The sequence below is a fragment of the Scyliorhinus torazame genome, chromosome 10 (genome assembly GCF_047496885.1).
Source record: "Scyliorhinus torazame isolate Kashiwa2021f chromosome 10, sScyTor2.1, whole genome shotgun sequence".
In the NCBI taxonomy this organism is placed as follows: Eukaryota; Metazoa; Chordata; class Chondrichthyes; order Carcharhiniformes; family Scyliorhinidae; genus Scyliorhinus; species Scyliorhinus torazame.
The window spans coordinates 62,037,488-62,063,552 of NC_092716.1; the positions used below are offsets into that span (position 1 = coordinate 62,037,488).

The window sequence follows — 26,065 nt, forward strand, 5'->3', positions numbered from 1 at the left end:
GCGGTGCTCACAGCACGACATAGACATGTGCAATGCATAATGTTTTTTAAAATGTACATAGTTAATTGTATTGACAGTCCTTCCAATGTTACAAATTGTAGTATTCTTTAACAAGTAATTGTATAAATTGGCTATCAAATTGCCATTTTCTGAATCCACTTTGCCCTCAGAATTTACTACAGTTTACTAAGCAGTATTGGAAGATGAATCGGCGTCCTCTCTTCCTTGTTTTGATACGTGAAGATAACATAAAGTAAGGATTTTTCTGTTATGAATGCTTCTTTCAAATTCTTTCCCAAGTATTAAATTACAAAAATAATCTAATTTAATATTTTTTTTTCCATTTAGAGGAAGTAGACTCAATCCCATTTTGGACATGCTGGCAGCATTTAAAAATGGTAATATTGGAGGAGTGAAAGTTCATGTTGACAGACTTCAGGTACATGAAATCAAAATGTCTTTTATGAACTATATATGCTATTCCCTAAGTGAATAAAAGGCTTGGGGGTATGGGTAACCACATATGATGAGAATTATTAGCTTGATTGATTCAGCCAAAACATCTATTGGCAAGTTTGTTGGCAAGATATGAAAGCAGAAACCAACACAGTAAAGGGACACACCAGTGAGCAAGCCAACTAATTTTATTCATTACGTTAATCTAAAAATTCCTTAACTGGTTCCTTACTTTATCAGAAGATTGTGTGACATTCAGCACGGTAGCATTGTGGATAGCACAATTGCTTCACAGCTCCAGGGTCCCAGGTTCGATTCCGGCTTGGGTCACTGTCTGTGCGGAGTCTGCACATCCTCCCCGTGTGTGCGTGGGTTTCCTCCGGGTGCTCCAGTTTCCTCCCACAGTCCAAAGATGTGCGGGTTAGGTGGATTGGTCATGATAAATTGCCCTTAGTGTCCAAAATTGCCCTTAGTGTTGGGTGGGGTTACTGGATCATGGGGATAGGGTGGAGGTGCTGAACGTGGGTAGGGTGCTCTTTCCAAGAGCCGGTGCAGACTCGATGGGCCGAATGGCCTCCTTCTGCACTGTAAATTCTATGATAATCTATGATAATCTATGATAATTTAGTGTGCAAATTCTCTCCACATTGTATTCCACCTGTTAGTGCTTTTATAGATCATTGCACATACAGAAATAAATTTAATAACATAAATCTCAGTTTGACTAATTTTTCCCCTATTGGTATGAAAAATGATGAATAGTTCTCAAATCAGTACATTTGTATGGCGCTATTTCTTGTGCGAGATTGTCACAATGGCGAACCCCATTGGCCGGCTGTGGGAACGGAGAATCCCGCTGCCGCGGAGACGTGTCCCGCTGGAACACGCGGCTGGCAGACCCGAGAATTCCACTCAATGTGTTTTTTAGCTTGGGGAGATGAGGTCATTTCTGAGTGGAGCTCAGAAAGGCAGGGGGACAGTGGGCCGGATTCTTCGACCCGGCGGGGGGGGAGGGTCGAAGAATCCACGGGGAGGGGGGGGGGGGGCGTGGACCCCTCCCGAGCATTCCGACGCCGGCTGCCGTATTCTCCGTTTTTCGGGTGGGAGCGGGGGTTTACGCCACGCCGGTTGACCGGCAATTCTCCGAGCCCCGATGGGCCGAACGGCCGTCAGTTCCTGGCCAGTCCCGCCGTGTGGGACCATGTCCATTTCACGCGGCGGGACCTGGCTGGTAGGCCGTCTAGTGGAGTCTTTGGGGGGTCGCAGAGGGATCCGGCCCTGGGGGGGGGGGGGGCGGGGAGGGCACAGAGGCCTGACCCGCGATCGGTGCCCACCAATCTGCGGGCGGGCCTGTACCGTGGGGGCACTCCTTCCTTCCACGGCGGCCTCTGTAGGGCTCCGCCATGGCTGGCGAGGAGAAGAACACCCCTGCGCATGCGCAGGAACACACCAACCGGTCTGAGCATGCGCGGAACCAAGCAGACGGTTCTGCGCATGCGGCAACTCGCTCCGACCCTTCGGCGCCGGTTTTGCAACGCCAATCCCTCTGCCGCCGTCCTAGTCCCTGGAAGTGTGGAGGATTCTGCAACTTCCGGGTGGTTCTTGGCGCCAGTGTCTGGCCATCCCACCAATTGCGGGAGAATCCTGCCCAGTGAATTTGGAGAAGCTTTGAGAGCGAGAGGAACTGAATTCTGATCGGCCTGACCCTGAACCACAATTCTTTCCAAGTAGGATAGTTTTTTTTTTAAAGAGTAATAAAACTTAAAGTAGAGCAGTCTTGTCTGAAGACGAGGAAGAAACTGGAACAATCTAATTGATGTAGCTATTTACAAAGAACAAAGAAAAGTACAGCACAGAAACAGGCCCTTCAGCCCTCCAAGCCCGTGCCAACCATACTGCCGGACTAAACTACAATCTTCTGCACTTCCGGGGTCCGTATACCTCTATTCCCATCCTATTCATGTATTTGTCAAGATGCCCCTTAAATGTCACTATCGTCCCTACTTCCACCACCTCCTCCGGCAGCGAGTTCCAGGCACCCACTACCCTCTTGTGTAAAACACCTGCCTCGTACATCTCCTCGAAATCTTGCCCCTCGCCCCCTAGTAATTGACCCCTCTACCCTGGGGAAAAGCCTCTGACTATCCACTCTGTCTATGCCCCTCATAATTTTGTAGACCTCTATCAGGTCACCCCTCAACCTCCGTCGTTCCAGTGAGAACAAACCGAGTTTCTTCAACCTCTCCTCATAGCTAATGGGCTCCATACCAGGCAACATCCTGGTAAATCTCTTCTGCACCCTCTCTAAAGCCTCCACATCCTTTTGGTAGTGTGGCGACCAGAATTGAACATTATACTCCAAGTGTGGCCTAACTAAGGTTCTATACAGCTGCAGCATGACTTGCCAATTTTTATACTCAATGCCCCGGCCAATGAAGGCAAGCATGTCATATGCCTTCTTGACTCGCTTCTCCACCTGTGTTGCCCCTTTCAATGACCTGTGGACCTGTACACCTAGATCTCTATGACTGTCAATACTCTTGAGAGTTCTACCATTTACTGTATATTTCCTACCTGCATTAGACCTTCCAAAGTTCCCAGAAATAGAAGAAGAGGATGTAGGAAGCTTTGTTGGGATCAGTAATCAATCTGATCGCAGAGGAGGTAATAGAAAAAGGTTTTTGTGAAGATTTCTGATTGGCTAGACCTAGTGTAAGGCAGCTGGAAGGTGTACAGTCCACGTTAGATTTAAATCTCCAAACCACCTGATAAGACTGCATATATTTAAGCCATTTGTTCTGAGCAAGAAGTATAAGAAGTGAAGAATACTCAAATCAAAATATTTTAAACTTGCCCTTATGGGCGGAATTCAGCTATAGGACCCTTGAATTACATAATGCTGCATATCCCAGATGAAGAGCAGAGCTGGCTACAATGCTTTATTCTGAAATAAGGAAACTGAATTCCAAGTAAATATTATGACAAGTGCTTTAACAGACATAGCACATGCAATGTTCCAGTGGTTTGATATTACTCAGGCACCACGTACAGTATGAGATCTCTGTTACTGCCTCAAAAAGTGGACAAAACGGGAAAGCAATGCCTCCCGATATTTAATTATCAGAAGAACACAACTGCAAATTAAACTATGGACACTTTTATTCATTTAAAGTTCATATTTTAAGTAGAAAATAGACTTACAACACCTATGAAGCATTCCTTGTATTTTAATTGTGACAAATTCACACAGTGGCACAAGGCAGAACTATGATCTCACAAATGCAGATGTTGAAGAAACTCCGTTATGGTGATGCCCCCACCCACCCAGACCCTTCCTTCAGGATCTTCAGCAGAATGCTGCCCCTATTATTATTATTAGGAAATCACCATCTTTCTGGTGGGATTTTCAGGATCTGGAAATTTCTCATTTTAACCATCACCGATAAGGAAATGTGGTTTCAAAATTCTCCGCCTCACTCACTGCGAGAAACAAAATGTGGAGAGGGAACCTTCACGCAGATCAGCTTTTGGGAAAGGAAATGAGGACACTACTTTAGCCTTCCAGTTGCAGCCAGTTTGATGATCCCCCCCCCCAGTTAACACACAGAAACAAGCAGCTATGATTTTGATTGGGGCGAGATAGAGTGAAGAGGAGGACTACCAAAGCAGGAATTTGTCCCAAATATCAAAAATGAAATGTATCTTTTCGACAGATGTCTAGAGTTACCTCTATTCAACTGTAGTTTTTGAAGACATTCAGCCAGAATCTTCAGGGGATGTAACTGGGGCCCAAATCTGTTCTGTAAAGCAAGTATCCCTGCTTATTTTTAAGCTGGATTGAGAGTTGTATGTTTCTTTCCTTGTTGTTTAATGGGAAATTGTATAGTAGTGTTAAGGGGTAATTACAAGCTATTCTTTTCATGTGTGAAGTGAAAAAAATTTATATTGTTTTGATAATAAAGTTTTGTTTTAGAAATACCAAGGGCGGGATTCTCCTGCAATTGGCGGATGGCCCGGCGCCAAGAACGGCGCAAACCACTCCGGCGTCAGGCCAACCGGAAGTTGCGGAATCCTCCGCACTTCCGGGGGCTAGGCCGGCGCCGGAGGGGTTTGCGCCGTGCCAACCGGCGGGAGTTGGCGCATGCGCAGAACCGCCGGCATGGTTCCGCGCATGTGCAGACCCGCCGGCGTGTTTCCTGCGCATGTGCATGGGGGTTCTTCTCCACGCCGGCCATGGTGGAGCCCTACAGAGGCTGGCGCGGAAGGAAGGAGTGCCCCCACGGTACAGGCCCGCCTGCAGATTGCTGGTCCGCGATCGTGGGCCAGGCCACTGTGGGGGGCCCCCATCGGGACCAGATCCCACCACGCCACCCCGAGGACTTCAGTAGCCGGCCTACAAGCCAGCTCCCGCCGTGATGGACCATGTCCATTTCATGCCGGCGGGACTGGACAGGAACCAACGGCCGCTGGGCCCATCGGGGCCCGGAGAATTGTCGGGGGGGGGGGGGGGGGGGGGGCTGCTGCCAATGGCCCCCGACCGGCGAGGCGTGGACCCCGCCCGAAAACCGACGCCGGAGAATACGGCAGCCGGTGCATGACCGGCGTGGCGTTATCCCCGCCCGAAAACCTGCGCCAGAGAATACGGCGGCCGGCGGCGGAGTGGTGGGGCGGGATTATAATATTGGGGTTTTGATCCAGTATCCCTAGCCACTTTGGGGGTCTGGTCTGGTCAAGTAATATTTGCTTTGTTTGTTCTCCCCAAATGCATTCCTCGTGCTTTCCAGGTAGAATTACATTTGCCACATCCCTGCCCACTCAACGAAAACCATTGATACCGTTCTAGAGTTGACAGCTATCCTCTTCACTATCAACGACATGGCCAATTTTTGTGTCACCTGCAAATTTCCCAATCATGCCGCCCACATTTAAGCCTAAATCATTAATATATAGAATGAACAGCAAGGGATCCAACACTGAACCCAGTGGAACACCACTGAAAACCGTTTTCCATTCACAAAAGCATCTATCTGATGTTTGTTTGCAACTGACATCAGCAAGGTTAAATCCTTGGGGCATGTCACAAATGGCCATTCATGAGCAGGAAGATATGCTATTGAAAGTGATTTGCTGACACCAACTGGTTCGATAATAATGGATAACAAAATATTGTGGACGCTGGAAATCTGAAATAAGAACAAAAAAGTTGGAAAAACTCAGCAGGTCAGGCAGAATCTGTGGGAGAAACAGTTCACATTTCAAATTGAATGACCTTTCATTAGAACTCTGATAATAATGGAACTGGGCAAGTGCACTTGCGTACAGTTGGATAGTGGAGGAGAGAAGTTGGAATGGGTTGGTGTGGTCAACCATGTCAGATGCTGCAACCAAGTCGAGAACGATGCAGAGAGCCCTGTTCGCAGCCACGCAGGATGTCACTTGTGACTTTGATAGGAGACTGTTCTGAAACTCTGATAATAATAATGATCTTTTATTATCACAAGTATGAAGTTACTGTGAAAAGCCGCTAGTCGCCACATTCCGGCGCCTGTTCGGGTAAGCTGGTACGGGAATTGAACCCGCGCTGCTGGCCTTGTTCTGCATTACAAACCAGCTGTCTAGCCCACTGAGCTAAACCAGATGGGGGGCAGAAATCCAATTGCTCAGATTCCAATATGTAATTTCAGGAAAGATAGGTGCATACTTGGAAGGCAGCAACACAATGAAGGACTTTGAAGAGGAAAGGTTGGTGATGGGACAGTGGTTTGCAAAGTCATTGGGGTCCAGAAGACCATAAGAAATAGGAATGGGAGTAGGCCGTTCGGCTCCTTGAGCCTGCTCTGCCATTCAATTGGATCCTGGCTGATTTGGCATTCATCACGTCCACTTTCCTCCCTTTCCGCGTAACCCTTGATTTTCTTACTGATCAAGAGTATCTAACTCAGCCTTAAATATACACAAGACTCTGCCGCATAGCTCTCTGTGGCAGGGGGTTCCAAAGAATCATAACCCTTTGAGAGAAGAAATTCCTCCTCCTCTCAGTCTTAAATTGGCACCCTTTACTTTGAGACTGTGCTCTCTGGTCCGAGATTCTCCCATGAGGGAAACATTCTCTCAATATTTACCCCATCGAGCACCTTAAGAATCCTATACGTCTCAATTAGACCATCTCTCATTCATCTAAATTGAAATGAGTAGATTCCTAATGTTATGGGCGAGGCCTTTTCAGAACCCCAAAATGCATCATGGAGTTCAACCAACCTCTCCCTTTAATGGATGTGTTGCTTTTCCTAGCATACGGCTTTTTCCCTAGGTGTGGGATTACAAGGTTTTTAAACACAAAAGACTGTTTATTCCATGAACTCAACTTAACATCTTAAATAAACCTTGGATCTCTTAACACCCCTTACTTCAAAGATAACTCAGAAAATATTGCAACAGTAAATCACTCCTAAATATGTTCCTTCAAACTTCCAAGAGACTTAACACCTTTAAACAAAACCACATCAGGTTAAAGGCTTTACTTTAAATCACCCAAATGATCCAGAGATAGTCTTTCATGGTAGAGATCCAGCTCACTGTGCAAAGCACAGATACACAACCAGCTCTTTTCAAAACTTGCAGCTCTCTGGAAACACATGGACACACACACACCTGCTATTTAAACTGAAACAAAAAACCTGCAAAATGGCTGACCTGAGCTCAGCCCCACCCACTCTCTGACATCACTGTTTTCTTAAAGGTACATTGCTTAAACATCCATGTCTTAAAGGTACCCTCACATGACACCTCCCCCCAAGAAAAAAAATAAACCATCAACTTCAAGATGGTTTCATTTTTCACTTTTGCACCATCCACTAAGAAATGTACACAGTAATTATACCTTTTCGTTTTATAAAAAAAACACATGCAAACAGGTAAAATAATATAGTCCATTTTTCTTTGTTCTTCTTTCTCCAACCGAAATCCTTCTCGATTGACAGTCTCTTTGAACAAAGTCTCTGCACGATCCATCCATTCCTCTACTCCTCAGCATTTATCTTTAGAATCAGATACTTTTTCTGGTGAGAATTCAATTCCTTTGAAAAATAACCAACAGGCCGCTCTAGCTCTTCGTCGTCGTCTTGTAGAAGCACCGCACCTGCGCCGACATCGCTCGCATCAACAGCCACTTTGAAGGCTTTGGTTTAATTTGGGATGACTAACACAGGAGCAGTGGTTAACACAGCCTTCAGGCCGTCAAATGCCTGTTGACACTCCGCTGTCCACTGGAATTTGTTACGCTTCTTGAGCAAGTCCGTCAGTGGAGCGACCACACTGCTAAAATTTGGTACACATTTCCAGTAAAATCCACTCGTACCAAGAAATCGCATTATTTCCCGTCGTGTTGAGGGTATCTACTCCTCGGCCTTTCTCTTCAGAATCGGATAATTTAGTTCAATCTGACCACAGAGTCACTTGCAATTCTCCAATAAAGGAGCATTGGTTATCACAGCTTTCAGGCAGTCAAATGCCTGTTGAAAGTCCGCTGTCCACTGACATTTTTTATGTTTCTTCAGCAATTCCATCAATGGAGTAATCACGCCACAAACCTTTTGCACAAAGGGTCGATCAAATTCATTCATGCTAAGAGATTGCATTATTTCCCTTCGTCTTGAAGGTATCGGAAACTCCGCAAGGAAAGTGATTCGGGCTTCTCCAAATTCACTTTCGGCTAGGTTCATCACCAAACCGGCCACCTGAAGTCGATCGAAGAACTCCATACAATGGTTTAAATGTTCTTTCCATGTCTGGAAGTTGGAAATAAAAGCAGATTGTCCCACTTCCTCCATGCAACCCTTCAGTGGTGGAACAGGATCAGAGTCCGTTCTTGTAACTGCATTCACCTTTCTATAGTCCACACACAACCGTTGGGTACCATCTGGTTTAGGTACCATCACTATGGGTGAGCTCCATTGACTGCAACCCACTTCAATTATGCCATTCTTCAGCATACTCTCAATCTCTCTGTTAATCTGTGCCAATTTTAAAGGATTAAGTCTGTATGGATGTTGTTTGATAGGAACAGCATTGCACACATCTACATCATGTATAGCCATTTTAGTACTTACCAATTTATCTCTACAAACTTGCCCATGTGATATCAATAACTCTTTCAGGTCAGTTTGTTTTTCCTCTGGAAGGTAACTTAATAATTCATCCCAATTTTTAAGAACATCCTCATTTTCCAATTTAATTTGAGGTATGTCAAATTCACAGTCATCTGGATTTGGTTTGTCACTTTGAGTTAGAATCATTAAAACCTCCTCCTTTTTCTCTCCTTCCCTTTTAAAGTGCCTTTTAAGCATATTCACATGACACACTCGGTGAGTTTTCCATCTACTGGCGTTCTTACCACATAATTCACCTCACTTAATTTCCTTTCAATCTGATACAGTCCACAAAACCTAGCTTTTAAAGGTTCCCTACCACTGGTAGCAATAAAACTTTATCCCCACTGAAAACTACGAACTTTGGATTTCTTGTCCGCTACCCATTTCATCACATTTTGTGCAACTTTCAAATGTTGTCGAGCTAATTCACCTGCTCTATGTAATCGTTCCCTAAAATTTGACACGTAATCCAATAGTGTAATTTCCGATTTCTCACCACCAATTTTTCCTTAATCAATTTAAGTGGTCCTCTTACCTCATGACCAAAAATTAGTTTAAAAGGACTAAATTTGGTAGACTCATTAGGTGCATCCCTAATTGCAAACAATACGAATGGGATTCCTTTATCCCAATCCACTGGATAATCTTGACAATAAGCCCTCAACATTGTCTTTAATGTCTGATGCCACCTTTCTAACGCTCCCTGCAATTCTGGATGGTACGCAGTTGATTTAAATTGTTTTATTCCTAAGCTATCCATAACTTCTTTGAATAACTTTGAGGTAAAATTTGATCCTTGATCCGATTGAATTTCTGTGGGTAGTCCATATCTAGTAAAGAATTTAAGTAACTCCTCCACAATCCTTTTAGCTGTAATATTACGTACTGGAATGGTCTCTGGAAACCTAGTAGACACATACATTACAGTCAAAAGATAGTGATTCCCGCTTTTTGTTTTAGGAAGTGGTCCTACACAATCGATTAGGACCCTTGTAAAAGGTTCCTCAAATGCTGGAATGGGTATTAAGGGCGCTGGTTTTATCACTGCTTGAGGTTTCCCTATCACTTGACATGTGCGACATGATTGACAAAATTTAACTGCATCTTTATGTAGTCCAGGGCAATAAAAATGTTTCTGGATTTTAGCTTGAGTTTTCCTTATTCCCAAATGACCACACACTGGTACCTCATGTGCAACTTGCAACACCTCCTTTCTATAACCTACCGGCAATACTACTTGATGAACTTCTGCCCACTTTTCATCCACGTGCATGTGTACAGGTCTCCATTTTCTCATCATGACATCACTTTTACGGTAATAACACTCAGATTCCTCTTCCGTATATGCTTTCTGATATATCCGTTTTATTTCTACATCTTTCTGTTGTAACTCCGCCAATTTTCCTGAACTAAAAATATCCGCCTCATCCTCCACCTGTTCTTGTTCTTTTTCAACTATCTGATCAAAAATCGTTTCTGATAATTGCACTTCAACTTCATCTTCACTCTTTGATTTCTCCTCTTGTCTTAACCTGTGACTTTGCGTCCTTGATACTACACAATCCGGAAAAGTCCCAGGGTATTCATCCTTCAATGCTTCAGTTGTCTGATTTTCCACTGGCTTATCAACCACAGTAGGCATCACTCCCACCTGCGATCCAGCTATATCAGTACCCAAGATAAACTGTATTCCTGGACAAGATAGTTTCTCTATTACTCCACTTCACCACTCTTCACTGGACTTTCCAACCTTACCTTATATAATGGAACGCTACTCCTCTTACCCTGAATTCCACATATCACCACCTTTTCTGGCAACATTCTTCCCAAACTATATAATTCCTCATCTCTTATCATTAAAGATTGACTAGCCCCTGTATGTCTTAAAATTTTGACTTCTCTACCTGCTCCTCCTGATACACACGAGTAAACTTTACCCACACAAGAAAATTCTTTAAAGACATCAGGCATCTTCTTAACAATTACTTCTTGAACAGGCTGTACAATCTTTTGCACCTCCTTCGCTTCGCTTGAGCTTTCCTTTACCACTCTAACAAACCCCACTGTCTTATCCTGTTTTACCACATCAGCCTTCCCAGTGCTTTTCTTCAACCATCAACACTGTGACTTTACATGGCCTAGTTTATTACAGTGAAAACAACTGAAACTTTTCATTTCTTTTCCACACTCCTGGATTTCTTTTTTAATCTGAGGTACACTCTCTTTATTGTCTCCCATCGGATCACCTTTACCTTTACCACTTGAGTATTCCTCATGTCCCCAGTTTCTATCCCTCACCGGATGAAACTGATGTCGGAAACCAATCTTTGATTAATGAACTAATTCATAATCATCTGCCATTTCCGCTGCAAACTCGCAGTTTTAACCCTCTGTTCTTCCATATGAGTTCTCACTACATCAGGAATTGAATTTTTAAACTCCTCCAAAAGTATAATTTCTCCGAGAGCTTCATACGTTTGGTCTATTTTCAAAGCCCTTATCCACCGATCAAAATTACTCTGTTTGAGCCTTTCAAACTCCATGTATGTTTGACCAAATTCTTTCCTTAATTTCTAAACCTTTGTAAGCTTCAGGCACTAGCTCATATGCACTTAAGATGGATTTCTTCACCACCTCATACGTTCCAGGTACCTCCTCCGGTAGTGATGCAAACACTTCACTAGCTCTATCTACCATTTTTGTTTGAATCAGTAACACCCAGATGTCCTGTGGCCATTTCATTTGTTTAGCTACCTTCTCAAATGAAATGAAAAAGGTTTCCACTTCCTCTCTCGTCAAACCTTGGCAATGCTTGGACATAGTTAAATAGATTCCCACCAAGCCTTCGACTATGACGCTCTTTCTCACTATCCTCATCACTATCATCCAACTGTACGTTTCCCTTTATGTCTGCCAATTTTAATTGACTGTCATGTTTCATGGCCATTTTCTGAGTTTCAAACTCCCTCTCTTTATCTTTTTCCCTGATCTGTATATCCCTTTCTTTTTCTTTTTGTTCTGCTAGGGCTATTTTTTCTTTTCTCCTTTCTTCTCTCACCTTTTCTTTTTCATCTCTCTCTCTTTCTCTTTCTTTTTCCCCTCTCGCTCTTTCTCTTTCTTTTTCCCCTCTCGCTCTTTCTCTTTCTTTTTCCTCTCTCTCTCTTTCGTATGCCAACCGCTTTAATTCTTTCTCATGTTCCATTTGTTTAATTTGCAACTGAATTTTTGCCATTTCCAATGAGTCAAACTCTATCTCAGACAACTTTAAATGCTTAACCATCGCCATAATTACCTCATCTTTTCCCATTTTGTCAGGTAATGTTAACTGCAATGGTCTTGCCAAATCTAACAGTCTGCTTTTTGTTTCTGTCCGTAAAGTACTACGTGTTACCTTCTCCACCCCCAAAAACTTTTGAGCCTCTGAAAGAGTCATTGTTCCCAACACTCTCCCCAGTTAAACTAAAATACCACACCGGAAACAACAATCCTTCACTGTCTTTAAGTTCACAAAAGCCAATCCAATAGATAGACTTTTATTCCGGACGAGCCCCCAATCTTCTTTGAATCACCTCCAATTAAATACTATATTTCCTTAAATAATGGGACCAAAACTGTTCACAGTACTCAGATGTGGTGTCATCAATACCTTGTACAATTGCAGCAAAACTTCCCTCTTGAAACAAGGGCCCATATTCCATTAGCCTTCCTGATTACCTGCTGCACCTGTGTGCCCGCTTTCTGTGTTTCGTGCACAAGTATCCCCAAGTCCCTCTGTGCTGCAGCTTTCTGCAGTTTTTCTCCATTTAAATAATCTTGTTCTTTTGTTCTCCCTTCCAAAATGAACAACGTCACATTTTCCCACATTATACTCCATTTGCCAACTTTTTGCCCACCTACTTAATCTATCAGTATCTCTTTCCAAAATGTTTGTATCCCTTTTGCAACTTGTCTTTCCACCTATTTTTGTGTTGCCTGCAAATTGGGACAGTACATTAGCTTCCTTCCTCTAAGCCATTAACATATATTGTAAACCGTTGCAATCCCAGCACTGATTCCTATGGAACCCCACTGGCTGGAGAATGCCAATTTGGAAAAGAGCCCCTCATCCCCACTCACTGTTTCCTGCCCATTAGCCAATTCTCCATCCATGCCAATATGCTACCTCCAACACCACGGATTCTTATCTTATCACTTAACCTTTTGTGGGGTACATTGTCGAACTGGAAGTCCAAATACAACACTACTACTGGTGCCCCACTATCTTCTCTGGTTCCTCGAAAACGTCTAATAAATTTGTCAGTTATGACTTCCCTTTCATAAAAGGCATGCTGAGCACTCTGCTTGATTAGATTATGCTTTTCCAAATGTGCTGCTATTACTTTTTTTACATAGAACATACAGTGCAGAAGGAGGCCATTCGGCCCATCGAGTCTGCACCGACCCACATTAATCCCTCACTTCCACCCTATCCCCGCAACCCAATAACCCCTCCCAACCATTATGGACACTACGGGCAATTTTTAGCATGGCCAATCCACCTAACCTGCACGTCTTTGGACTGTGGGAGGAAACCGGAGCACCCGGAGGAAACCCACGCAGACACGGGGAGAACGTGCAGACTCCGCACAGACAGTGACCCAGCGGGGAATCGAACCTGGGACCCTGGCGCTGTGAAGCCACAGTGCTATCCACTTGTGCTACCGTGCTGCCCAAATTGGGCACTTTTTTATATATCCACTTCTTTAATAACTGATTCCAACATTTTTCCAACAATAGATGTCAGGCTAATTGGCCTATGGTTACCTGATTTTTGCCTCCTTCCTTTTGAATAGGGGTGTCACATTGGCAGTTTTCCAATCCTCTGGTACTCCAGAACCTAAGGATTTTTGGAAAATTGCAACCAATGCATCCATTCTCTCTGTAGCTGCTACTTTTTGAGATCCTAGGATTCAAGCCATCAGGGCCAGAGGACCTATCTGCCTTTAGCCCCATTATGTATCTTCTTTACGAGTGAGAGTGATGGTATTTGATTCCTCACCCATATTCTTTAGTACTAATGGGATGTTCAAAGTATCTTCCACCGTAAAAACCAGTGCAAAATATCTGATTAACTCCTCTGCCATTTCCTTGATCCCCATAACTATCTCCCCAGATTCATTTTCTAAGGGGATGATGCTCACTTTGACCTCTCTTCCTTTTTATGTATTTAAAGATGCTCATATTGTAAGTTTTTATATTCCTCACTAGTTTGCCCTTGTTTATTTTCTCCCTCTTTATTATCTTTTAGTCCTCCTTTTGCTGAATTCTGAATTAATTCAGTCTTCGAGGCTACCACTGATTTTTGCAGTGTTAATGTAAGCCTACTTCGGACACTAAAAATTATTATTATATCTTTATCTCCATCCAAATGGACTCTACATCATCCAAGTCTAGATCATCTCTCACGACTGTCCTCATTTCATCTCTTACATTAACACTGAAATGAAGTTACTGTGAAAAGCCCCTAGTCGCCACATTCCAGCGCCTGTTCAGGTACACACAGGGAGAATTCAGAATGTACAATTCACCTGTACGTCTTTCGGGACACGGATAAAGGGAGAATAGCAAGGGTAAGAAGACATTGGTAGAAGTAGTGTAGAATGTCCAAATTACCTAACAAGCACGTCTTTCAGGACTTGTGGGAGGCAACCGGAGGAAACCCACGTAGACACGGGGATAACGTGCAGACTCCGCACAGACAGTAAGCCAAGCCGGGAATCGAACCCAGGACCCTGGCGCTGTGAAGCAACAGTGCTAACCACTGTGCTATTGTGCCGCCCTTGTGCGGTGAATTGGACATTCTGAATTATCCCTCAGTGTACCCGAATAGGCGCCGGAGTGTGGCGACTAGGGGATTTTCACAGTTACCTCTTTGCAGTGTTAATGTAAGCCTACTTGTGACACTAATAAAGATTATTATTATTCTTAAAATATCCCTGAATATTAAGTTCCCAGTTTTGGTCTTATCACCATGTTTCCATAATGGTTGTGAGATCATATTAATTTATCTCTATTTGTACGTCAGTTCATTTACCTTATTCCGAATGCTTTGAGCTACAAAGCCTTTAAGTTACAAAGCCTTTAGTCTTGCCTTTTTCCCATTTTTAATCATCCTAACCTTTTTTGTGTACTGTGATCCTATTTGCCTCCCGCCCTTGTCTACCGTTTTTTCATTTTACTGTTATTTTTATAACTGTCCTTGTTTCTCTTTCCCTTGTCACACTGCTGAGGTTCCCATCCCCTGCCATTCTAGCTTAAACCCTCCCCAACCACACTAGCAAATGCTTGCCCTAGGACATCAGTCCCTGTCCTGCCCTTGCGTAACCCGTACAGTTTGTACTGGTCCCCCAGAACCAGTCCCAATGTCCCAGTATTCTGAAAGTCTCCCCTTGCATCACCTTTCCATCCACATATTCATCCATTATATTCTGCTATTTCTACTGTGACTAGCATGTAGCACTGGTAGTAATCCTGAGATCACGACCTTTGAGGTCCGATTTCTCAACTTTCATCCTTACTCCCTATCTTCTCCTTTTAGGACCTCATCTCTTTTTTTTTAAACCTATGTCATTTGTACCAACGTGTACCACGACCACTGGCTCATCACCCTCCCCTCCAGAATGTCCTGTAAACGCTCCGAGACATCCTTGACTCTAGCACCAGGGAGGCAACATACTACCTGGAGTCTTACAATTGAATCCCTTATAACTATTACATTTCCACACTTTATAACTTCCCTGTGCAGCAGAGCCAACTGTGGTGCAATTGAATTGGCAGGGGCTGCTTTCCCTAGAGAGACCATTCCCCTCAACAATATCCAAAGTGCTGTATCTGTTCAGCAAGGAAATAGCCACAGGAGATGCCGGCATGGTGGTCACCCACTCCCTCCCTGTCTGTGGAGTCTTAGCCTGCTGTGTGACGACCTCTCTATACATGCTATCCATGATACTCTGTGCCTCGGGGATGTGCCACGCTCTCCCCAGTCGCCTCTCCAGTTCCGAAACCCAGGCTTCCAGGAGCTGCAGCCGAAGACACTCCATGCACACAGGTTGACCCCAAGCACTAGAAATGTGCCTGGCTTCCCACATAGAGCAGGCAAAGCAAACAACAGTTTTGAGTTCTCCTGCCATGACTTACCCCTTTGGATTAAACCTTTTTTTAAATTTAGAGTACCCAATTCTTGTTTTTTCCAATTAAGGGGCAATTTAGCATGGCCAAATCCATCTACCCTTCACATCTTTGGGCTGTGGGGGTGAGACCCACGCAGACACGGGGTGATTGTGCAAACTCCAGGGCTGGGATCAAACCCGGGCCCTCGGTGCCATAAGGCAACAGTACTAACCACTGTGCCTCAGTGCTGCCCTGGATTAATCCTTTAAAGGAACCTTAAAATCAAATAATTTAAGCACTTTAGGGCCCTTCTTCTCTTGGCCTTTTTAATGCAGAATATAGTCCATATGAACTATAAACTACAAGGTAAACAATTTACAAGCTATAAAGGATCATAGTAATTTAAATACTAGCCATCTGTACTCCCCCAATTAGCAGTTTCCACTTGCCCATGTCACTTTCGAATCCTGACGTCACTTCAGGAGCTCCACCTGATTGAGTTTAATTTTTAAAATAAAACATTGTTACTTAATCCAGTCATAAAGATCGAAGATTAAGCACTAAAGATATCCTTCTGATATAATATAAGAGGATGGGACGATCCACTTGAGTTGCTTCAGCTTTTATCATTGGTTTCCGTATGGTTATGCTTGGTATAGTAATGGCCATGATTTTATATCTGTGGCAGAGGTCTTTCATTTAAATAATTAGAGTTTCTGCACCACTTGTCACCACTGAATTTTAAACTGTTGTTCGTCTGAACTGTTCAATAGATTGCTCTAGTTGGATGAATCAAGGGATTCACAAAGAAATAGAATTTCCCGTTGTGCATTTTTTGAGTGATGAGCCTTGGTATGAATGAATATATTTTGTTTCCTTGCTCTTCATAGATGCGCAGTACATGCATAATGTTCCTAATATAAAAAGTGCTAATAATGTAGCAGTGTTATCTTTTCATAAACAGCTCTTTTTTTTTTTTGTATTACAGACATTAATATCTGGTGCAGTAGTGGAACAACTAGACTTCCTTCGGATAAGTGAAGAGGATGAGTATGATCCAGCTAAATCCCTTTTAAATAAAAGCTTGTTTTTATTTCATTGTGTTTTCCCTTAAACAGGATTTACTTAATGTTATGAACTGATGAGGATCATGGGGAAACCAGTATTGATCCCCCCCCACCCCCACCCCCCATAGGACATAGGTAGTACGAGCTTCCCAGATAGGGGGGGAGGCCACCCAGCTGGAGCTAGTTACAAACAAACATAAAAGCTGGCCCAAAGCAGGGCCTGCTGTGGTTAGTTCTCCCAGCAAGGACTGTACTGGGAGCGAGTTGCTGCCTCAAGCAGAATATAATAATCTTTATTTCTGTCACAAATAGGCTTACATTAACACTGCAATGAAGTTACTGTGAAAATCCCCTAGTCGCCACTATTGGCGCCTGAACGGGTACACAGAGGGAGAATTCAGAATGTCCAAATTCCCTAACAGCACGTCCTCCTGGACTCGTGGGAGGAAACCATAGCACCCGGAGGAAACCCACGCAGACATGGGAAGAACGTGAAGAATCCACACAGACAGTTGGGAATCGAACCTGGGACCCTGGAGCTGTGAAGTAACAGTGCTAACCACTGAGCTACCGTGCCACCCCGTTGTGTATTGTTCAATAAATCTCTGTTATCTTACCACTGTTTTCCTCAAGTTACTAAACTGGCGATAAAGATGGATAAATGTAACTCTGGACTCGCTCGTGGAACTACCTAGCCACCCGGTAATTTGCTGTTTCAGAGCTTCGCGACATAACAGTTCAAGATGCCACTATTTGGGAAATTGTAAACCTTTGATGCAGGCCTGGAAAACTGGTACCAGTTTGTGCTGGGTGCATGAGGTATTTCTTCCAGGGGAACGTGATTTGGGGGGAAGATCATCACAAAGTCATCCTCCTGATCACCCGCAGGGCTCAGACTTTTGAGATCATAAAAAATTGAACTTACCCACCTGCACCGGACTCCAAATCCTTTGGGGAGCTGGTCCCTTTGATTTATGAACATTATGTGGGCGGCACGATGCACAGTGGTTAGCACTGTTGCTTCACAGCGCCAGGGTCCCAGGTTCGATTCCCGGCTTGGGTCACTGTCTGTGCGGAGTCTGCACATTCTCCCCACGTCTTCCTGAGTTTCCTCCCACAAGTCCCAAAAGACGTGCTGATAAGTAATTCTGAACTCTCCATCTGTGTACCCAAACAGGCGCTGGAATGTGATGACTAGGGGATTTTCACAATAACTTAATTGCAGAGTTAATGTAAGCCTACTTGTGACAATAAAGATTATTATTATGACCCCAAGCCTTCTGTCATTCTGCAGTGGTATTGTTTAATACGGCGGTGCGATCTCCAGTGAATTAGTCACTGACTTCGTCACCCACCTAAGACATCTAGCTGAGCATTGCGAGTTTGGGCCATCCCTTTCCGAAATGTTCAGGGATAGGCTAGTGGGTGGCATAAACAACACGGCCACTCAGAGAAAGCTGATGGCCGAGTCCACCTTAGATTTGAAACGGGTCATTTTGCTTTCGCTGTCCCGAGAGAATGCGGAGAAAGGAGCTGCAGGGCTCCGGGGACTATGGCGTCCATAGTTTGGCCCATCCTCCGTTTTGAACACCCTCTGCATCACGGGGCAGTGCCAGTTTGACCAGACTTCCTCCGAAAGGACAGCCCTAGAGGCAATTCCGCAGCCGGGTCAGGATCTCAGAGGCTAGCGCTAACCGGTGAGATAGCTTCCCCGAAGATGAAGGGAGAGCTGGCCACATTGCCAAATGTGACATTTGTGACAACTAGTGACAACAATCTCTCCCTCAATGCCAGCAAAACTAAAGAGCTGGTAATTGACTTCAGGAAGCAAAGTACTCTACACACCCCTGTCGGCATCAACGGGGCAGAGGTGGAGATGGTTAGCAGTTTCAAATTCCTAGGGGTGCACATCTCCAAAAATCTGTCCTGGTCCACCCACGTCGACGCTACCACCAAGAAAGCACAACAGCGCCTATACTTCCTCAGGAAACTAAGGAAATTCAGCATGCCCACATTGACCCTTACCAACTTTTACAGATGCACCATAGAAAGCATCCTATCGGGCTGCATCACAGCCTGGTATGGCAACTGCTCGGCCCAGGACCGCAAGAAACTTCAGAGAGTCGTGAACACCGCCCAGACCATCACACGAACCTGCCTCCCATCCATTGACTCCATCTACACCTCCCGCTGCCTGGGGAAAGCGGGCAGCATAATCAAAGATCCCTCCCACCCGGCTTACTCGCTCTTCCAACTTCTTCCATCGGGCAGGAGATACAGAAGTCCGAGAACACGCACGAACAGACTCAAAAACAGCTTCTTCCCCACTGTCACCAGACTCCTAAATGACCCTCTTATGGACTGACCTCATTAACACTACACCCCTGTATGCTTCATCCGATGCCAGTGCTTATGTAGTTACATTGTATACCTTGTGTTGCCCTATTATGTGTTTTCTTTTATTCCCTTTTCTTCTCATGCACTTAATGATCTGTTGAGCTGCTCGCAGAAAAATACTTTTCACTGTACCTCGGTACACGTGACAATAAACAAATCCAGTCCAATGCAATCCAATGTATGGTTTGAGAACTCGTGATGGTCAGAGCTGCCAACTTTAACGCAGAGAATGCTGTCCACGACAGCCGCCGCGATCTGGGATGAGGAGTACTGTTTAATGCAGCTAAACTGTGTGACGGCCCCGAAGGTAGCACCGGATCTGGGTCACGTTACAGGTCAATGGTCACCCAGTGATAATGGAAATGGACACTGGAACTGCCGACTCCATCGGGTACCATCGCACATTTCAGCGACTGCGAAGGGATCATGCTGCTGACATTGCACGACACCAAAACGAGATTAGCAATCTCTACCGGTGAGCATTTTAGTATTGTGAGGACCACCATGACTCCAGTAACGCATGGACAGCAGTTGGTCATGACCCTTGGCGGTAGTGCAGAGACTGGGGCCCAATTTGTTGGGATGAGACTGGTTGAGAAACCTCTGTTTCGACTGGCAACGTGTTTTTTGGATGGACACAGGCAATCTGTATGACATGCTGGGCAAATAACCCGAAGTGTTCCAGGAATGTCTGGGCAGGAGAAAGGGGGCCACGGTCGATGTCTATTTGGATCCTGATTGCTCAGCCCTGGTATTTTAGGGCGAGATCTGTCCCTTACATATTGCTTGCCAATGTCGACACAGAGTTTCAGCCCCTGCAGGATCTGGGGGTCATACACCCGGTGCAGTTTGCAAAATGGGCCGCACCCATGGCAATCAAGCCTGACTGCAGAGATTTCAAGTGTTATGTGAGAGTACCTTTAAGAAATGGGTGTTTATAAATAGGTGTGTATGTAAGCATCTGTAGTGAGAGTACCTTTAAGAAATGGGTGTTTATTACTGCAGTGATGTCAGAGAGTGGGTGGAGCTGGGCTGCCTGTCAGCTTTTTACTTTCGTTTTAGGCTGTTTGCTGCAGGATGTGTTTTAGTTTCGTTTTCAGAGCTGGATAGCTGCAGTCACAGCCAGAAGGTGTATTAGAGTCTCTCTCTGTAATCTAAAGACTGTAAATCGATCCTGGTGATTTAAAACTAATAACAGTAGTAACTTTAACCTGATGTGCTTCTGGTAAAAATGTGTTTTCAGTCTTATGGATGTTAAAAGGAAAGCTTAAAGGATTACTTAGTGTTGTATTCTTTGGTGGTTGTATTTGAATTAATGGTTGCTAAGATGTTCACTATGTTTTAAAAAGGTTAACTTGAGTTCATAGAATAAACATTGTTTTGCTTTAAAAAATACTTTTCCATTTCTGCTGTACCACACCTGTAGAGTGGGCCGTGTGCTCCCTATAACACAATCTAGTAAGGTTGTGGGTCAGGTGAACTCCATGATACACTTTGGGGTTCTCTAAACCCTGGCCCATAACAAATTGGGGGCTTATCCAGGATAAAAGTATATCTATTGGATTGGCTTAGTGAACTTAAAGACGGTGAGGGGTGAGCATATTGTGGTTGCTTTGCAGGTGTGGTATTTTAGTTTAATTAGGGAGGCTCTGACATTTGTGGGGGTGGAGACGGTCACACGCAGTAACTTACGGACAGAGACTAAAAGCAGACTGTTAGATTTAGCAAAAACATTGCAGTTATAACATTACCTGACAAAATGGCGGTGGCTAAGCATTTAAAGTTGCCTGAGATACAGTTTGTCTCATTGGAAATAGCAAAACTTCAGTTACAAATTAAACAAATGGAACATGAGAAAGAATTAAAGCAGCTTGAATACGAAAGAGAGAGAGGGGAAAAAGAAAGAGAGAGAGAAAGAAGAAAGAGAGAGAGAAAGAAAGAGAGAGAGGAAAAAGAGAGCGAAGAAGGGAAAACAGAAACAATAGCTCTGTCAGAACAAAAAGATAGAGAAAGGGAGATACAGATCAGGGTAAAAGATAAAGAGACAGAGTTTGAACTTCAGAAAATGGCCATGAAACATGACAGTCACTTAAAATTAGCAGACGTAAAGGGAAATGTACAGTTGGTGGATAGTGATGAGGATAGTGAGAAAGAGCATCATAGTCGAAGGCTTGGTGGGAATCTATTTAAACATGTCCAAGCATTGCCAAGGTTTGACGAGAAGGGGGTAGAAGCCTTTTTCATTTCATTTGAGAAGGTAGCCAAACAAATGAAATGGCCACAGGACCGGTGGGTATTACTGATTCACACAAAGCTGGTAGGCAGGGCTAGTGAAGTGTTTGCATCTGAGACGTATGAGGAGGTGAAAAAATCCATCTTGGGTGCATATGAACTAGTGCCTGAAGCCTACAGACAAAGGTTTAGAAATTTAAGGAAAGAATTTGGTCAAACATACATGGAGTTTGAAAGGCTCAAACAGAGTAATTTTGATAGGTGGATAAGGGCTTTGAAAATAGACCAAACGTATGAAGCTCTCAGAGAAATTATACTTTTGGAGGAGTTTAAAAATTCAATTCCTGATGTAGTGAGAACTCATATGGAAGAACAGAGGGTTAAAACTGTGAGATTGGCAGCAGAAATGGCAGATTATTATGAATTAGTTCATAAATCAAAGCTTGGTTTCCAACATCAATTTCAGGCTGAAGGACATGAGAAATACCCAAGTGCTAAAGGTAAAGGTGATCTGATGGGAGATAATAAGGAGAGTGTACCTCAGATTAAAAAAGAAATTCAGAGGTGCAGCACGGTGACACAGTGGATTAGCCCTGTTGCCTCACGGCGCCGAGATCCCAGGTTTGATCCCGGCTCTGGGTCACTGTCCATGTGGAGTTTGCACATTCTCCCCGTGTTTGCGTGGGTTTCGCCCCCACAACCCAAAGATGTGCAAGGTAGGTGGATTGAACACGTTAAATTGCCCCTTAATTGGAAAAAAAAGAATTGGGTGCTCTAAATTTTTTTTTTTTTTTTAAAGAAATCGAGGAGGGTGGAAAAGAAGTGAACAATTTCAAATGTTTTCATTGTAATAAACTAAGCCATGTAAAGTCACAGTGTTGGTGGTTGAAGAAAAGCACTGGGAAGGCTGATGTGGTAAAACAGGATAAGACAGTGGGATTTCTTAAAGCGGTAAAGGAAAGCCCAAGTGAAGCGAAGGAGGTGCAAATGATTGTACAGCCTGTTCAAGAAGTAATTGTTAAGAAGGTGCCAGATGAATTTAAAGAATTTACTTGTGCGGGTAAAGTTTACTCAGGTGTATCAGGAGGAGCAGGTAAAGAAGTCACAATTTTAAGAGATACAGGAGCTAGTCAATCTTTAATGGTAAGAGATGAAGAGTTATGTAGTTTGGGAAGAATGTTGCCAGAAAAGGTGGTAATATGTGGAATTCAGGGTGAGAGGAGTAGTGTTCCATTATATAAGGTAAGGTTGGAAAGTCCAGTGAAGAGTGGTGAAGTGGTAGTATGGGTAATAGAGAAACTATCTTGTCCAGGAATACAGTTTATCTTGGGTAATGATATAGCTGGATCGCAGGTGGGAGTGATGCATACTGTGGTTGATAAGCCAGTGGAAAATCTGGCTTATCAAGGCGGATATTTTTAGTTCAGGAAAACTGGCGGAGTTACAACACAATCTAGTAAAAGTTGTGGGTCAAGTGAACTCTATGATACACTTGGTGTTCTCTAAACCCTGGCCCATAACACAAGCTCTCTGTGAACAGAGCTTCACTCCTGGACATGTACTCGATGCGCCTGGCTAGATGATGCTCCTTCTCGAAGCTTGACATGAGCCATGCTTATTTGCAAGTGGAGCTAGACCCAGAATTCAGGACATCTGCAACCATAAACACTCATCTGGGTTTACTTAAATACACCCGCCTCCCGTTTTGGATTTCATCGATGGCAATTTTCCAGCGGTTAATGAGAAATACTTGCAGGGCCTGCTGCAGCTGGCTGTCTGTCTGTATGACGTACTCATCATGGGCACTACAGAGAAGGAGCATATGGACAACCTGCAGCATGCGTTCCGGCAGCCTTCTTAAGTAGGCACCCAGCTGAAGAGGAGCAAGTGTGTGTTCCGCGCTAGAGCGGAGACCTATTTACGTTATAGAGTGGACAGGGATGGTCTACACCGGGTGGAAGACAAGAGTTGGGCTGTAAAAGGGGCCCCGACCCCAAACAGTGCCACTATTCCTAGGTCATTCCTAGGCCTCGTTAACTAATATAGGAAGTTCATTGCAAACCTGGTCACTTTATTAGCCCCGCTCCCTGTATTGTTGAGGAAGGACCAGGAGTGGTTCTGAGGTTCTTCACAGGACAATGCATTTGTCGGAGTTGTTCACACAGGTCCTCATGCATTATGATCCGGCTCGGCCTCTAATCTTGACATGCGATACTTCCCCCTGCAGCATTGGGACGATGCTGGCCCACGGATGGGATAATAGCACAGAACTCCCCATTGCGTTTGCCTCAAGGACCCTGGTGGATGCGACGTTATGCTCAAATCAAGAAAAGGGGATTGGCGGTAATTTTTGGTGTCACAAATTTCCACCAGTATGTTTATGCGCAGAATTTGTCCATTGTGATGGACACAAATCGCTGCTTGGCCTTTTTAGGGAGGAAAAGGGAATCCAGCCATCGCATCGGCTAGAATTCAGCGTTGGGCGCTTTTGCTCGCCACAAATGAATATTTGTTTTGACACCACCTAGGATACGTAGATTGCCCATGCCAATGCCCTGAGACGTCTGCCATTGCCCATGACTCCTGTTCCCACCAGTTGCAGATGAGGTGGTTGCACCTCTCAATTTTATGGGCACTTTGCCAGTGACAGCTACTCAGATGCGTGCATGGACGCAGCAGATTCGGGATTGGCAAAGCTTTGGCTCATGCTGTTGAGTGACAGAGAAAAGGGCCCCTTCCTGTAACTCTCTGGCCTTTTGCCCAGACATTCTCGGAACTCAGTGTAGAAGATAGCATCATATTGTGGAGAACTCGCGTGATCATCCCACTGCAGGGTCAGGAATCCCTGCTGCAGAACCTTCACAGTGGTCACCCGGGCGCCACCTAGATGAAGATGTTAGCCCGTAGTTATATCTGGTGGCCCGAATTGATGGGGATATTTAGAGAGCCGTGCACCGCTGCCCAGCGTGCCAGGCGCATCAAAAATTCCTGCTGGTGGCCTCCCTTCATCCCTGGGAATAGTCAGGAAGCCTGTAGGGCATCTACACGCAGATTTTACAGGATCGTTCATGGGGTCCATGTTCCTCATTACTGTAGGTGGTCACTCAAAATGGCTGGAGGAGTATAGGATGGCCTCAACGTCCAGGCCCACAGTAGAAAAGCTCCAGGGCTCGTTTAGCACTCATGGGATCCCTGAGGTCCTGGTAACAGATGAGGTCATTGCTGTGTGGAGCCCAGAAAGGCAGTGAACTTGGAGAAGCTTTGAGAGTGAAAGGAGCTGAGTTCTGATATGTCTGCCTCTAAGTCCACAATTCTTTCCAAGTAGGATAGTTTGCAAAAAAGAGTAATAATATTTGAAGGCAAGCAATCTTGTCTGAAAACATTCAGCCAGAATCTGTAGGGGTTCCAACCCGAGCTAATTATAAAGCAAGTATTACTCTATGCCCTGCTAATTTTAAGATGGATTAAGAGCTGTATGTTTATTTTCTAGTTGTTTAATGCAAAATTGTATTGTTGTGTTAAGGGTTAATTGTAAGGTGTTCTTTTGGGGTGTGAAGTTAAAAGTTTCATAACAAAGTTTTGTTTTAGAAATACCAAAGCCCTATTTTTTCATGCAACCACTCCTGGAGTGAATCATTCTTTCTGCACAGTTTTAAAATAAATTAAAATATTGGTTTCGGTCCAGTATCCTAGCCACTGTTGGGGTCTAGCCTGGGATCGTAATAGGGCACTTTGGTTCCCAGGCATCGTGCTTGAGAGAATGGGTCCGGTCTCGTACAAAGTTCAGACTCGGGGGAGAGTTCACTGAAAGCACTTGGACCACCTGAAGAAGTGAGAACCCACACTTCACGATGCTCAACCGGCAGTATTGGCGTCTCCTCCCTGTCAGGAATCGCCCCTCAGCCTGGGGATCCAGCCATCAGGATCATAGCGCCCAGTTCAGCAGGCGGGGGACAATTCCGGATCAAGATGGACACCAAAGTGTCTGTACCAATGGACAACCATTCTTCAGATGTTGGCTAGAAAACGGCGGTCAACAAACCGAGCTATCTGCCCAACCTAGAGCTGCCGTAGGCTGAAGCACAGCTGCAGGCAAAGGAGCGCAGAGGCCCTGACCGTTGGTGGCTGAAAGGGGACTTTCGTACTTGGGGGCGGGAGGAGAGCACCACGGGGAAATCATCATTGAGCTCCCGTAGGAATTGAGGATTACGGACTCCCCAGCTGGAGCTTGTACAAACGGACATAAAAAACGGCCAAAGCAGGGTCTGGTGTGGTTAGTTCTCCGAGCAAAGAATGCACTGGGGGCAAGTTGCTGCCTCGAGCAGAATATTGCCTACAGTTAAATAAACCTCTGTTCTCTTCCACTGGCTTCCTCAGGTTACTAAACTTGAGAAATCTGTTTTTCAGAATTCCACAATTCATGGGTTTTGAGGAGCTGGAATTTCCAAAACATTCAAAAGTGAAGCGACAATCAAGTATAACAACTGCTACTGATCATGAGAAACAACCTGAGATAAATCTGTCAGACTGGATGTCTGCCTCCACTTTGGAAATTCTGCAAAAACTGGCTGTAAGGAAATAAATTATATATTTTTAAAATTCATTTAGGGGATC

The 26,065-nt window shown here is 44.4% G+C and overlaps 1 protein-coding gene across 3 annotated transcripts in view; it reads left to right on the forward strand.

Annotated features, from left to right (window-relative positions):
- phkb (phosphorylase kinase, beta) overlaps nucleotides 1-26,065 on the forward strand; it is a 447,849-nt gene that overhangs the window by 328,379 nt on the left and 93,405 nt on the right. For all 3 annotated transcript variants that reach the window (XM_072518193.1, XM_072518192.1, XM_072518194.1), the window contains 4 exons: nucleotides 171-253; nucleotides 349-439; nucleotides 16,744-16,805; nucleotides 25,859-26,021. In XM_072518193.1, the coding sequence (XP_072374294.1) occupies nucleotides 171-253; nucleotides 349-439; nucleotides 16,744-16,805; nucleotides 25,859-26,021 (399 nt within the window). The remainder of the gene's footprint in view (nucleotides 1-170; nucleotides 254-348; nucleotides 440-16,743; nucleotides 16,806-25,858; nucleotides 26,022-26,065) is intronic.